General features: G+C 34.5%; 1 protein-coding gene across 2 annotated transcripts; it reads left to right on the top strand.

Annotated features, from left to right (window-relative positions):
• Positions 1 to 8,810, top strand: LOC124847286 (protein LNK2-like). Of its 2 annotated transcripts, none has more exons than XM_047324741.2 (8): positions 1 to 304; positions 3,045 to 3,357; positions 3,556 to 3,667; positions 4,424 to 4,730; positions 5,607 to 6,326; positions 6,424 to 6,581; positions 8,003 to 8,378; positions 8,463 to 8,810. In XM_047324741.2, exons 1-7 carry the CDS (start codon positions 281 to 283, stop codon positions 8,349 to 8,351), a joined length of 1,983 nt encoding a protein of 660 aa, XP_047180697.1. In that variant the 5' UTR covers positions 1 to 280; the 3' UTR covers positions 8,352 to 8,378; positions 8,463 to 8,810. The 2 variants fall into 2 exon arrangements, with proteins under 2 accessions (XP_047180697.1, XP_047180696.1); XM_047324740.2 differs by having other exon boundaries at positions 4 to 304; positions 8,480 to 8,810.
• The last annotated feature ends 6,271 nt before the right edge of the window (positions 8,811 to 15,081 follow it).

Consider the following 15,081-nt stretch of genomic DNA (forward strand, 5'->3'; position numbering starts at 1 on the left):
CGTTTCACTCAAAACACACTTTCTCTGAAGTCTTGAAACTGTTCTCTCTAATTTCTCTCTTTCAACCTATCTTTGCGCCGCGCGTCATGTGAAGCACGATCGAATCGTCCGCAACGACGTCGTTTCGTTTCATGGTCGCGTCCTTCTTGTTGTTCTGCTGCTTCTCTCTCTGTGAAAGTCTTCTGAGTTTGTTTTTTCTCGGCTATGAGTAGAGTAATTCATTCTGTGGCGTTCGATTACGTGTTTCGCTTGTACAATTTCTGTGTCTCGCATGTAAGAAATGTTTGATTGGAACGACGAAGAGGTTCAAATTCTTTTCCTCAACTTTTTGTTATCATTACTATTATTAGATCCTATTAAATGTTTGTTTTTAATAATTTTTTACTAAACGGGCTTAGGTTATTGTTGTGTACAACCTTTTTTATTTTTTAAAATAAATTGAGGTGCATTTTGGTGGTTTGAGATTTTAGTCTGGAATGATTATAAGAAATTGGGATTAAGGTGAGGATGTTGTATTTTGTTGTTGCCTTTTCTTTACCCTTTTGGGGTGAAATGCTTGCAATAAAGTAATATTTCTTGGAAATTGAATATTGTTGGAACTTTGACCAACGGTTGGTGTAATTGGTTGTGTTTTTGTGTTCGACGTTCAAATGTGAGCAAGAAGGAAGGAGGAAAGACTTTGTTGCCTTCTTGATTTGTTTAATCCCATTTTAGAAGTGTAAGCTTCTTGAATATGGATTTGGTTACTAGGTTTTAAAAGGCTATGTCAGATGTTGAGAAACGTGTTAGTGCTTCGTTTGTCCTTGCTTTGATTTGAGGCTTGATATCAAAGTATTTCAATACGGAATTTAGGAGAAGTGGATTGTGATAGTTTATGCCATGTGGTGGAAATCGGTTGATGGTCTGAAATTTGGTGAAGGGATGAGGAGTGGACTGTGGACTCGATCCAGTAAGCAGTGTTTTGGAAAAAATTGAGTGGACTGCAGAGGGAACTTGTGGCTGCATTCTGGTTGAATTCTGAGAGATCTTATCATAATTGTTCTGGACCTTAATGTTACTGTTTGGTTCAAAGGAGGGGAAGGATGTTAATGGAGACGAGGGAAGAGAAGAAGAGAGGGGAGGGATTTTGATTAGACACTTTTGTTTGGTTAAATGTAGAGGAGGGGACTGGAAATACCTTTGTTCTTGTTTGGTTCACAAAGGGAGGGGAGGGGAGGGGAGGGTTGCTAAAGAATAATTTTCTTTTTGAAATTTTAAATTTCAAAACATAAGTGGGGATAGTTTAGTCAGCACAGAAATGCTTTAAATTTCCCCCTCCCTTCTTAGTACCCCTGATATTGGAAGGAATCAAAGATTAGATAGTAGGAATTCTGCTCCCTCCATTATCTTCTCTCCCCTCCTAAAATCGAACCAAGGAACAAATCATTATCAAAATCCCTCCCCTCCGATTCTTTTCCCCAACAGAACTGCCAGACACCTTGAAATGAAGTTTGAGCTTAAGGAGGAGTAATGGAGGTGGAAGGTTGTCATGATTTGTAATTTGTACTACCTTTCTCCTAGAAAGGTAGGAAAAATTAACCTATATTTGGTATAGCTGGTGGCTGCACTTGGATTCATGGTTTTTTGTGGTTTGACACAACAAGGAGGCTTGGGAAGGAGTGGATTCAATAATAATATTGTTTCAAGGGAGATGTGAAGATGATATGGTTTCTTCCTATGATATATTGTTGGTTCCTATTCACAAATTATGAGAGGGGAAACTGAAAAAGTTAGATATGATAATTCTCTCACGTACACATTGTTAGAATCTCTTTGGTTGCACTGATGATTGCAATCTTGCATTCAGGGTTGCTTGAGTTTTCCCATATTGTCTAGACATTAAATTCCAGATGACTGCATTTAAATATTTGCTTCATTTGTTTATTGTACTGCACAGGGAAATAAAAGGAATTGACGACAAACATGTATTGGGGTAAAAAAGTAGCAAGAACTTATATTTTTAAGTTATAGTTCCTGTTGTGATTTCTGTGTTCATTTTACTTTCCAAGTTGTGTTTATGAAGCATTACTTTTAAAGATCACGAGTACCGTAGTCCAATTGTGTCTGCATATTCTCTATAAATTTTACTTTGATAAGGCAGAAATTATACTTTATAATGGGCAAATAAATGTTTGATGCATGGTGGCATAGTTCTAATTATTTACATTGTAATTGTTGCCTCGAGAGAAGGAAGATAATTTCTGGGTGCTACGATGGAAAGAAGTATTGAAGATAGAAAATTATGGTAATTAAATGAAATGAATGGAGGACAACGCAGGTCTAAAGCAGACGTTTGTTTTAATCAAGGTGTAACAGAATAGAAAAAAATGTTTTTCTTCAAAACTGTTATAGGATTAAGTTGTTACTTATAATGGGTTGAAGTGTGTAAGCAATTGAATAAAAATAGACAAAAAATAAGTAAATAAAAACAGAAAAAGGACAATAAAAGATAGAGTAGGGGTGAAAGGAAAACCGGAAAAAGATGGCAGCAAAAACTGAAACAAAAAAATAGAGGTAATAACAAGAAATATATAGAAGAGATAAAGAAGAGATTGTGAAGACAACAGAAGGGCAAATGAAGAAGATTTGAGAAAAAAACAGAATAGATAAAAACACTAAAGAAGAGGGTTTGCCAGAGTTAAATCACTGTTGGGTGGTGCACGTGAGAAAATGAGTGGTAATTGTCCCAACAGAGATAGTGGGAGAAGAAAACACAGAAGATTGGATGAAGGTTTTGAAACCCTATTGAAAATTCTTTGAAAAGAAATTTAAAGGATAAAAAGAGGGTCCATGTCAATCATGGCGTCCATAAACTGCCATGGTGCAATAGCAATAACATCCGCAAAATGTGAAATTACTGAAAGCGCTCTTGTAGTGTTTCCAAAGTATTTACTTTCTGTTTTCCATGAAATTCTCAGATTCCAGCATCTGAAGTATTTTATTTTTCTTATTGAGTTTTGCCTCATTGATATTTATTGTATTTTTTTAAAATGAATTGTTTTCAGCTTGCTAACATAGTATGGGGTGAGGCTGGCGAGAGTGATGATCATATTGTGCCTTATGAAGAGGCAAGCGAAGATCTTCATTCTGAGAAAAAATGGAATCAGGAAGCTTCTCCCAGTAAACTGATTGAGCAGAAGAGGACCGAGACTAAAATTGACTTTTATCAAGAAAAGTTGGGAAGCAGTTCCAAATTTGATATTGTTGAGGGTCAATCTGCGTCAGAATCTGGCACAAACTCATGGCCTGACTTGTCTTTATCCAGTGCAGCTAAAACTGATCAGGGTTCCTGGGGTGCTGAAGTATCGAAAAATTTAGGTGAAATTAGCAAATTTATTTCAGCAAAGAGGTGGTAAAATTACTTATTATTGGAATTACGAGTAGACTAGATAGCATGTCCATCAGTAGTGTATTTGTTTGTGTGCAGTTGTATCTCTTCATGTTCCACCATCATTACATGAAAAACAGTAAAGTATGTTGTTATAGTTCATCATTTCTAATTATATGTATTTATAGGTGTGACAGAAGAGACTACGCAGTTAGAAAAGGACGTAGAAAAGCAAGGTGAATTTGCCAACATAGCCTGGGATAACATTGGAAGCTTTGATGATCTAGATCGAATTTTCAGGTAAAGTATATTATCTGTACTATTCTTATGTCGTACATATATTTTGAGGTAATTGTTAATATGATTTTAGTTAGATTTTTTTTTCTGAATTTGATCAGTAATTATACTGGATAAAATTTCACATTACTCTCTCTTACTCTCTTTTTGAAGACTTGTTTTGCAAATTACGTTACACAACGACTTTCTCATGGATCACTCCGAATATAAGTGTCCTTAAACTTGTTTCTGTCAAATTTAGATGAAGCCATTGTATGCATAATTGTAACAGCTATAATTGTTAATAGGTAATATCCAAAATGAAAGGAGGAATTCTAGCAATAGTACATTGGGAGTAAGGGGCACTAAATGGGCACTGGAACCCACATTTAGTAAGTCCTAGATGAAATTTATCCACGGATAAAGAGTGTTAGAATTTATTAGAGAGCCTGTGTTGTTAACATTTCTAAATATCACAAAGTGATGATATTATGATGTCAAATTTATGAAAATCTCCTGTTCTTCACTTATTAAATTTACAACTTAGACCTTATTCTGTCAACTTTTAACGTTGTCCATAGGTATTCTACAATTCCTGGGAATAATTATATTGTACTCATGATGAATAACATTAACGTAAGTGCTAAGATTCCACTTTAGCGCTACATATTATTGAACTTCATCACATCTGTTTATGCGTCTCTTTACAGTTTTTTGAGCTTTTGTTGTTTGCAATAGTATACGTCTGACTGAATATTATCGCAAGTGATGATTTTGCAGCAATGATGACCCTATATTTGGCCATGTAAGTCTTGAGAATTCAGCTGAGTTGTGGTCTTCCAAAGACACTAGTAACTGTTCAGTACCCATACATTTGGAAGCACCGCACCAAGCAAATGCTTTAAGGAACAGCTCCGAGCCTTTGGAAATTAAAACAGAATATGTTCAACAGAATGGTCGATCATTTTCCCCTTCATTTAAGAGGATTGGCGATGCTTCATCTCATGACATTCAAAATGCTCCGGGGAAGACATTCAATGTAGGATATTCTAGAGATAGAATTACTCCTGCTGAAAAGGAGCAACAGGTATGTCAAGTCATATTGGAGAATGACTAGTGATGTAAAACGGAAACAAAGAGCCAAAAGAAATCTTAATAATGAAAAATATATTTTGACATCAATATTAAGTTGATGCTCGTAAGATAAATAACACGTCTTTTATGGGACAGACAGAGACCCTAAATCTTTAAATTTCAGGACGTGAGGCAACCCAAACTTAAGAGAAAGCTATAATTACTTATCTCAAGCAAGACCCAAACTTTTAACCCAAATTCTAAATGTTTTAATAATCCTTAAATCCCAAATTACACACGTTGGACAAAAGAAAAATTGCCTCTAGCTTATCTAGACAGATTAGCCATTAGTAACCTTTCCTTCATCAACTATACAGCTTCTCAGGCAATGCAACATCCTTTTGCTAAATTTAATTATCCAAACAAGGAATTTCATAAATGTATTTGTTTTAGTGATAACTTGAACTGTACTACCTCCAATTTTTAGTTTCAAGCTCTCAGCCAAAACATTTTAGAGGTGTGTATGGGCAGCATAAGGATTTATTATCTAATCTATTTTGTGCTCTATGAGATCAGAGATTTATGTGTACGATGTTAATTTTTCTTCATTGCCAAATTACTTGCAAATTTGGCATAAATTCATTGACATTTTTTTGGAACAAATTATTTTTATATGGAGGATATGTTTCCTGGTTTGAATTTATTTATTTTCTGTGCTCTTTTTATAGAACTACACTGCTGTTTTGTCTTTCTGTCTATGTCAATGTATATCAAAATTTTGAAAGGTTTGTTACCCATTCTTAGCATAACTATGTGCTGCCTCTGGAAGTCGCCTTTTTCCTTATCAAAAGTCAACCAGCCGATTGATCTTTTCATTCTTGTCATTCAGGAATTTGGGCAAAAGAATAATCAGTTGAAAGGTCGGAAAAAATCACAAGGTAAAAAAGATGGAAAAGCATTGCAGGAGTTTTATGGTAGCTGGTCTCCCTCATCAACCGCATCTGGAAAATTTCAGAATCAGCTGGGGTCTTCCGTCATGCAGTCTTCCCCCGCTTCTATTCTTGGGCAACAAAACCAGCTTCAAGGACCTGAGACAATATACCTGGACATCACAAATACATATATATCACCCCCTGCATATGGGAGCCTTACAAATACATATTCTTCTATTTCAGTGCAACCACCGGCTCAGTCAAGAGGAGTTCTTATGCAACAGCCTTCCCTTTCTGGGTATGAAGCATCTCTTGGTGCAATGAATCCTGTGAACAAGTCTGTGGGCTTAGGGAAGCCTCTCACTATGACTCCCCAGGAAAAAATTGAAAAATTAAGGAGGCGGCAGCAAATGCAGGCAATGCTCGCTATTCAGAAACAACAGAAAGAATTTGGCCATCAAGTTCTTAACTCTAATAAATCAATTAATAAAAGAAGTGCCATAGAAATGAATAATCAACATTTTGATGGAGCTGATCCTGAGATTGAAGATTTAAGAACTCTTCCAACTCTAGATCTACCAACTGAGCAAGATGATTGTAGTACAATATCTTCGGCAATTGATGATCATTTTGTTGAAGACACAATTCTGTACATGCTTCAGGATGTGATATCAAAGGTGAAATTGAGTTTTATAGTGGTTTAAGCTGTGTTGTATAATTTTTACCTTGTATACAAAGACATATCTACAATCCTGAGGCCAACATTTTTTACAGTTAGATGTCAAAATAAGACTCTGCATTAGAGATAGCTTGTTCCGGTTGGCACAAAGTGCATTGCTAAGGAATTGTGCCAGTGATACAAGCAGTACAAACAACAGTAGCAGAGAAGTAATTTTAGCTGTTGCCAGAGAAGAAAGCAGTAGCCAAAACAGGTTTGGAAAATACTTAGATGCATAGCTACTTTAATTTCATGATGACTAGTTTATTTACATTCATCCATCAAACACTTATTGTTATAAGCAAGATTATAAAATTGAGATTTGAATTGTGAATCAATGAGCAAATTTTTTGATACATAAATCATAATAACGTGTATTGTATCTGTAACATCAAGAAACAATGAAAAATTATTCAAATATATCATACAGATGATACATAGTGTTCATCCTAAATGTCTGTGTTTTTTCTGGATGGTAAAGTTTTGATATAGGAATTTAGATAAGAGTATATGCATTGTAATTTTAGTGAGAAGCAAGTAAAACTATTTGGGGGATTGGAGAAGATGTAAACCATAGGTATCTAAGTTTTAGTATTTGGGATTAATATTACAAAATGATGGAAAAATTAGTGAAGATGTTACACAAATGATACAAATTAAGTGGTTAAAATTGATAAAGGTATCAAGCTCAAAGAGAAGTTTTATCGTATAACTATAAGTCCAACTACTGTCTATGGTAATGTGATGAGCTTTAGAGAGACAATGTGAGAAAAAAATGGGAATAACAAAAATAAGAATGTTAAGATGGATATGGTTGGTTATTAGTGTGAAATCTGCAGTTGGGGGCCATGGTGACCTTGATCAGCGTGCATAAGAGGTGCTTAAGGTCATGCTGGGTAAGCATCTTGACCAGGTGTATAATGGTTGGAATTGCTGGTCAAAACGATGACAACATTGAACCATTTTCGACCAAACTTTGAACAGATGATATTGGGTAGAATAAAGATCACCACACTCTCAACCTTGACCAAATCGTCCACCATACCCACACTTTATCTCACGAAAGGTATTGAAGGTGTAGTATGTTCATCGCCTGTAGCTGGACTGAGTCTGAGTGAGGTAGATAGAGGCCAAATCAGTTTGTCTTGCCCTTATACTTCCAAATATGCATTTCTTGGATGACTATGAAGACCTTGGCATGGGTTTGATGGTGGAAACAGGCACACATCTTCTCCTATATTTGATGGGAATGAGATAAACCAATAGCCCTAGAAAGAATCACACTTGAGAAAGACGACTGGACCAAGCAAGGAGCATTTTGTCCCGGTGCTCTCGTGCAAGAAATGCTGGGTTGATTTGGTTCAAATTGAGAGTGAGAAACTTGGGTAGGATTTGCGTCGAAGCAAGAACTAGACTAAATAAATTGCTGCTTTTGATTGAACAGATTAGAGATGTACCGACGTCTTGAAATTAATTACATATTTATGACTTTAATTATGGTGTCTGTCCTTCCTGGTTAACCGTATTAAAGATTACCATACTGTCGCCGGTAATCAATCGGCTTTTGGTTATTGAATATCATGATTTACCTTTTGAGACTCTTAACATCTTTTCCCTGTATGAATCGTTTCGCAGATATGGCAGGACTACTGATGTTGAAACGAAGACAAATCCCATTGATCGAACTGTGGCGCATTTGCTCTTTCACAGGCCTTTGGAGTTAACTGAGAACCATTCTGATAAACTGGAATCACCTATTTCTGCGAAGATACAATTTGAAAGTCAGAAAGCTAACCTGGAGAACTTTCCAGTGGAATGCTTGCCAAACGAGGACTTAAAAGGTAATCAACAATTTTCTACACAAGGACTTGAGCATCTGCCAGAGGAGCCATTTAAAAACAGTCATTGCATAGACACTTCAGAGAATGCTTGTGACAATGAGGTAGTTGATGCCGGAGATCAGGTGCTTGAACCCTCTCAATGAAGAAATGGATTCCCCATAAATCGGAGGGTAATTCTTTCCTTTATTATTTCCTTAGTTATTGCTATGCTTTCCTTATTTGATTATATATGCATTTACTGGTTATGCAAAAAGTTCTCTGTTATTGTCAGTTGTATGGATCATAATCAAGGAAACCAAGGAAGCCTATAATCACAGAATCTTGGAGACCCGTTTCGCATTTCCACGTTATGAATAATATTTATGTTTCATCTGTCAAAACCGTGAGAATATGTATCTCAGCATATGAACTTACTGAGCTTGGTGAGTGAGTGCTGACTTATGTTAATAATGGCTGTGACAGATTATGCAGTAGTAAGATCACTCATGACAAAGACTAAGTCATATTTATGTACCTGGAAGTAATGCCACTCATGCCAAAAAATCAAGTCTTGGCCAGACTGGTTTGGACCAAGCTTAAAGTTCCTGCTATTTTTCTCGTTACATTTGCCCCACGTCATATTTAGATAGTCTTAATATCAGCTTGTGGTTGTTTATGAGGATCGTGTATGTTTCTTACAGAATTGTTGAGGGTTAAACTACATCTTTACAAGCTTAAATTTTGTCCAAACTTTTATAAATGATTAACTCTGGACGAAAGATTTCAAATACATTATATTTGAATTATTTATAATTTTTTTTTAAATATTCTGTTTGGATAGAGTCATTAAAATATATTATATTATATTATATTTTTTTTGGATAAAGTAATTGAGTTTCTCTTCCAAGATAAACTTTCATTATAAAAATATGCATTTCACAGTTTAAATTTAAAATATTAGTTAAATTTAAATATTTAAATAATATTTAACAATTTAATTTTTTAATATGTAAAATGTGTATTGAGAAGAAATAAAAAAGTGTGAAATTTCAATACCTTTATTATTTTTAATGAATTTTAAATTATATTATTTTTATTATTTAAAGTATTTTCTTAACATTTTTAAATTTTTTCATCTAAATAATTTATTTTATTTTAAAAATTTAAATTACCTAAATAAATAATTTTTTTCTCATTATCTCATCCAAATAAGAATGAGTACCGTGATTTCTGTATAACCTTGGCTTCCATACTTAAGAGGATACCATAGTAAGAAAGGCAGAAAGCTCACTGATGACTTGATTATCATGAATTGGCTTCTTTGACTTTATTAGATCAACGGTTACCTAATTTCCAACTTTTAACGTTTTCTAAAACCATGCGTCATAGGCCATTTATATTCTATCCAACCGTCTGAAGAAACAAAATTAATCTCCACTTAAAAACATGCTTTGGAAATGGTGTTCAAGGGCTACTTCTTTCTGCACCTATCTTTTTTCTTTATGCAACCGATAAATTATAATATTTCAATTTTACCCTTCATTAAAAATATATTAAAAAACCTAAGCTTTTCCACCCCTTTCTTCCTCAGCGCTGTGGACTGACCTGCACCTCCCTCCATTGCTTTTCTCTGCTATTCGAGCCCCCTCCTCCATGCCAACGTTGATGCTGAAAAGAAGAAGGAATAAAACAAACAAAAGGGAGAAGGGAAATTTGGAGGAGAACCATGGTTGGAGAAGTTGTTTGGGATATATGAAAAAACTTCCATAAGAAGTATTTCAGAATGTATTTCTGGATTTTATGGAACATTTATTTTAAAATTTGTTTTGTATTCAAGAATACATGTTTCCAAAGGTATTTTCTAATTCGGAAATATCTTCTCAAACCTACAACATTTATTCTGGAATATATTTTTTTGAAACGCGTGTTTTGAAAAGTATTTTTGGATCTAAAAAATGTCTTCTAGAACATCTGTTCTCGAAATTTTCCTTTCTCAAAATACTTATTTTGAAAAATATTTCCGAATGTAAATATACTTTCTAAAACAAGTATTTTGAATAAAAAAAAAATCCAGAAGAAAAAGTAGTTTTGAAACCTTTTTTTTTATATTTTCTTAATTGGATGTCTTTCGAATTCAAAAATAGGTTCCAGAACATCCAACTCCATATATTAGGCGAACTCCATCAAAAGGTGGGTAAAAGAAACCATATGAGATGTTCTGGATTAACTTTAAAGACTAATAAAATGACTTAATATTTTAACAACATTTTATTACTATTTTGGTTATTGGGGCTGAGTCACCAAACTCCTTCACAATTTGTTTTTTTGTCGATCGGTCTCGTTTCAAGCTTTGTTGTCTCACTCTTCCGTTCGGAGGGAACCTGTCAAAGATTCTCCGATGCCAAAGTCAGTACAGGAACCGTTTGGCGATTCAAGGGAATAGTAATGAATGTGCAGTAAATGCAAGCTATCTACCACTTACCTCTGACCTGTATTTATAGTTTTCGCCATAGGCTTGGGATTAGTGAAAAGTTAATCACGGCCTAATTCTAGCCCAATGGCTCTAATCACTATTTACCTTAATCCTAGTCTTAATGACCCAGTTCACCCGTCAGGTTAGGTGGGTGTCGGCGCTGCTTTCTGGACCGCCCGGTCCGTACGGTACATAGTTATTACTCACTCGAGTGGAAGGATGGATGGTCGAGTAGAATAGCGCGCAGGGTGTTTATGCAAGCTGTCCGTTAATGCTATCAGAGGAGTAAAAAAGATTGAAGAAACGCTGGCGGTTGGGTCGATATCGGCGCCGCTCCCTGGATCGCCCGGTCCGTATGGTACAATTACTAATCTCAAAGTGGGTTTATAAGGGGAGAGAAACCTCTATTTATAGATGAAGTTGTCTCTAAAGTAAACCAAACCCCTAAAATGCTATCTTGCACCAAACCTTAAAAATCCTATCTTGGTGAAGGAAAACTTGACATGTGGCACTCTAACTTTTAGAAAAAATTTCTACTCCTGAAAAGCCTCTTTAACAAAAGTTTTCCACTAAAAAAATGACACATGACTACTACTTTGTAAGATAACTCTCCGTTAACAACTTTCCATGTGGAAAGCTACTTTAACAAAAGTTCCCTAATAGGAAAATGACACATGACCATTACCTTTGTAAGAAAACTCTCCACTAAAAGCTTGCCATATGGAAAACCACCTTAGCAAAAGTTCTTCACTAGGAAAATGATATATGACCACTACTTTTGTAAGAAAACTTTTCACTAAGAACTTGGCATGTGGCCATCATGTCTCATGTGGGACACCCTCCACTAAGCTAGGGTTACAAAACTAATCACCCAAGATTAGCTTACGCTAGGTGCAAATATTGTCCTACAACTTAAGCAAGATTGTTCAAAAACTCTACTACATGACCCTTAATACAAGGCCTAAAAAGAAATTCTACACTACTTGATCCTTAATACAAGGTCTAAATACTCCTAATTTACTAGAGGTGCTCCATGATGGCCTAACAAAAAAAAGTTTTGCTTCACCTTGCATAGATAACTCTAGCTCTCCTTGAATGTGCTTAGGCCATGACTAGGGGGTATGCCATTAGTTGACGGGCTCACCCACTCGGCTTGGCCATTTTTTGCCAACCCTAACTCCAAGTAACTCAAATATGTGGTCCTTGATAATTAAAAAAAAATTAATTAACAAAAATAAATAAATTATATCCTATTCAAGTGAACGTAAAATTTTTGAAATTTAGTTTATGATATATATTCTCCTCTAATTGGACCTTAAGTATTACTCAAATAACATACAATTACATTAATCACTTTAATACTGTTAAGTAAGTGGTTATGGTTATGAGTTACATGGTTACATTAGGTAGGCATTTTGGACAGATACCCACTTATACTTAAGCTGTTTATAAATCAATTTCATTGAAATTAAATAACAAAAACAATGAAATCTTCATCATGGGAATTTTGCTAGATGATTGATGCCTCTTCCGAGACAACTTGCCAAATGAAACCAAATAAATTCAATAAGGTGCGTAATAAAGATAAATGGACCATGGATTTCATCTCTATTCATCAAAGATTGTGTCACTTGAAGTATTTAAGCAAGATGTTTATTAGTTACGCTTGAGGTATATATCCTTTCTAACACTTAAGGTATACAAACTAAAAAATATCTTACAAGATAAACAAAATTCATTACCTATTCAATAGGCCTATGATTTTTTCTTCAATATGTTGTCCAAGGGGTTCTCATAACAACACTTTTGACACGCTTCCTAAGTAGAGCCTTTAGATGCGTGTACAAGTCAGATGTTTGTTTCTCCATGTCTTTTTGAACTAAAACATCAACAATTCCAACATCATAATTACTTCCAACATCATCACCTAGTCTTTCATTTGATAAGTTGACTTTATTTCACTTGTCAAATGGAGTATAAGTATCTTCTTACTTATGTTGCCTCTTTTTGTGCAACAAACATTTTTAGTTCTCCACCAATTTCTCAAGCTTCATAATGGAAGCCTATTGCTCAACAACCATATAAACCAATGCTTCTTTTTCTATAATAAAATCAGACAAACATTCCTTTTAGTTATTCTTCTTCACATTACCATTATCATGTCCATCGGAGGCTTCTTTAACAATGTCATTACACATATCTTCATTTGATATAAACACCTCAGTAGTCACCTTTCCAAATCAAAATAAGTACAAACATCATATTGAAATCAACAAACAGTCCATAAAAAGTAATTAAAATGAAGTAATTGTTATCTCACTTCATTATCGAGAAAAGCTTTTACAAGTTTCACTTCACCAATTTTAACGTCAACCAAGTGAAGAATTATAGGAAAACATGTTTTTCTTTTTCCGAACTTCTTATGACCAAATAAGACATGCTTCATTGCCAAAATCTATTTTACATACAACAACAAATGTAAAATAACTAACACTAACAAAATTATATCATATTCAATTTCATGAGAAACATACAAATTTATCTATAATGCAAGACAACCTACAACATGACAATGTGATCTATTTTGTTTCTTCCTTACGCATAATGTAGCATCACACAAACTAGAAATTGAATATTCATAAATAACACTCCCCCAATTATACTTTCCAATACATGTTAAATCATCTAATAGTTCGAATAACTCAACATGAACTTTTCCATATCTATTTGGGAAGAAAAACTCACTTAACCGTAACAATATTTATAATCTAAAAAGACCAATCACTTTAGTGCCTTTCAAACGCTTTTCAAGTTCTTCATAAACATTCCCTAAGCAAACATAAGTTCTATCAAACAATCTCCTAGTATGACTATCAACATCTTCTTTAAACAACTCAAACCTTTCTCCATCAACCTTAACCTCCAAACCTAAGCAAACATCTAACTTTGTAAATGGAATAAAAGCATATCTAACTTGAAATCCTCCCCTCCTCTCTAACCACCTACTATATAATTCTCGGAGTAATGTCCTACTCATTTTGACCTTTACAACAATGGACAATAGCCAAACAAAATGAGTTGACTCTATACATGACTTTTGCGTATCCGTTAATAGTCTATTCATACGTGACAAGTATTTTGTCATATAGGAATGTCGTAGATAGACCTAATACCATAGTATACAATTCAACATGTCAAACACATAACTTTAACAAATAAATTTTAATGAAACAAACATCATAATTTTCATTCAATCCTCTTTCCCCATAATTTCCATTGCAAGGAAGTCTCTGCTTTTACTATATCACCATAAAAGAAAAATTATAATGCCACCAAACTCGAATATTATTACTAATGCCACCAATAATTACCATGTTATAATGTCTTTTAATAACCTATCTATTAACTTCAATGAGTTAATATTATGTACCTTTATCCACTTCGTTTATGTTGCAAGTTATGATAAGCTTCATAAGTTATACTCTAAAACCTTAAACTAACATTCATTTATTACGAAGGAGTGCCAAATGTTCATATCAAAGCTAAATGAATGCTTACATGTTACACACGCAATATTGATAAAGAAAAGAAAATATACCTTTTCCAAACTCAAATTGCCTCTAAAACAACATGATAACCAAGTATGTACTCATGGGTGCTCATCAATACTCTTACACGAAAGACGTAAACACTACCACAACCAACCAACATTAATGAATCACATTCGCGCACAATAGCCTCAAACGAAAATTAACTCCAAAGGTCAAATACAGTATAAAGAAACCAAATCGAGTAATAAAAACATGTACACTTCAACTTTTGCCTAAACCATCAAACAACTTCAAAGATGGACATGACTTCACCTACTCACCAAAGCAACAAAAAAACTAGACCCAAGACATGAGTTCCACGTCTGTCCAAACGATAAACCATTCACGACACAAGACACCATTATAGCCTCTACGCAAAGCACGAACCAAGCCCAATTAGGGAAACGTCTTCACCTCCTACTATAATCGTAGCTCCCCTTCACTCTCCCTTCCTCTCACACCACCAACGAAACCTAAGCTCCAAGTTTCGCTTCTCCTCAAATTGCATGTACCCTAGATTTCATTCAAACATTTAGGTTTTTAATCTTCCTCTCTATTTACGTTTAACATGAAAAATATCCTTATTACCCTTCTCAAAATTCTTTTTCCAAACTGCCTTCTAACAACAAAACCAATTGTTCAGTAAAAATTAATTTATAATGATACATGTTTGTGTCATTTGAATGTAGTTTGACACATGTATATCAAACTACATTTTTTTGTATGTCAATCAATCACTAGTCTCAACTAAAAAACGAGGGAAGATTCGTAAAAGACAAAAATACCAAAATGCCATTGCTGTGGTGTGATTAAGCTAAGGGTAAACTTGTC

This window comes from Vigna umbellata, chromosome 10 (genome assembly GCF_029865625.1).
Source record: "Vigna umbellata cultivar VRB3 chromosome 10, Vumbellata_1.0, whole genome shotgun sequence".
Taxonomy (NCBI): Eukaryota; Viridiplantae; Streptophyta; class Magnoliopsida; order Fabales; family Fabaceae; genus Vigna; species Vigna umbellata.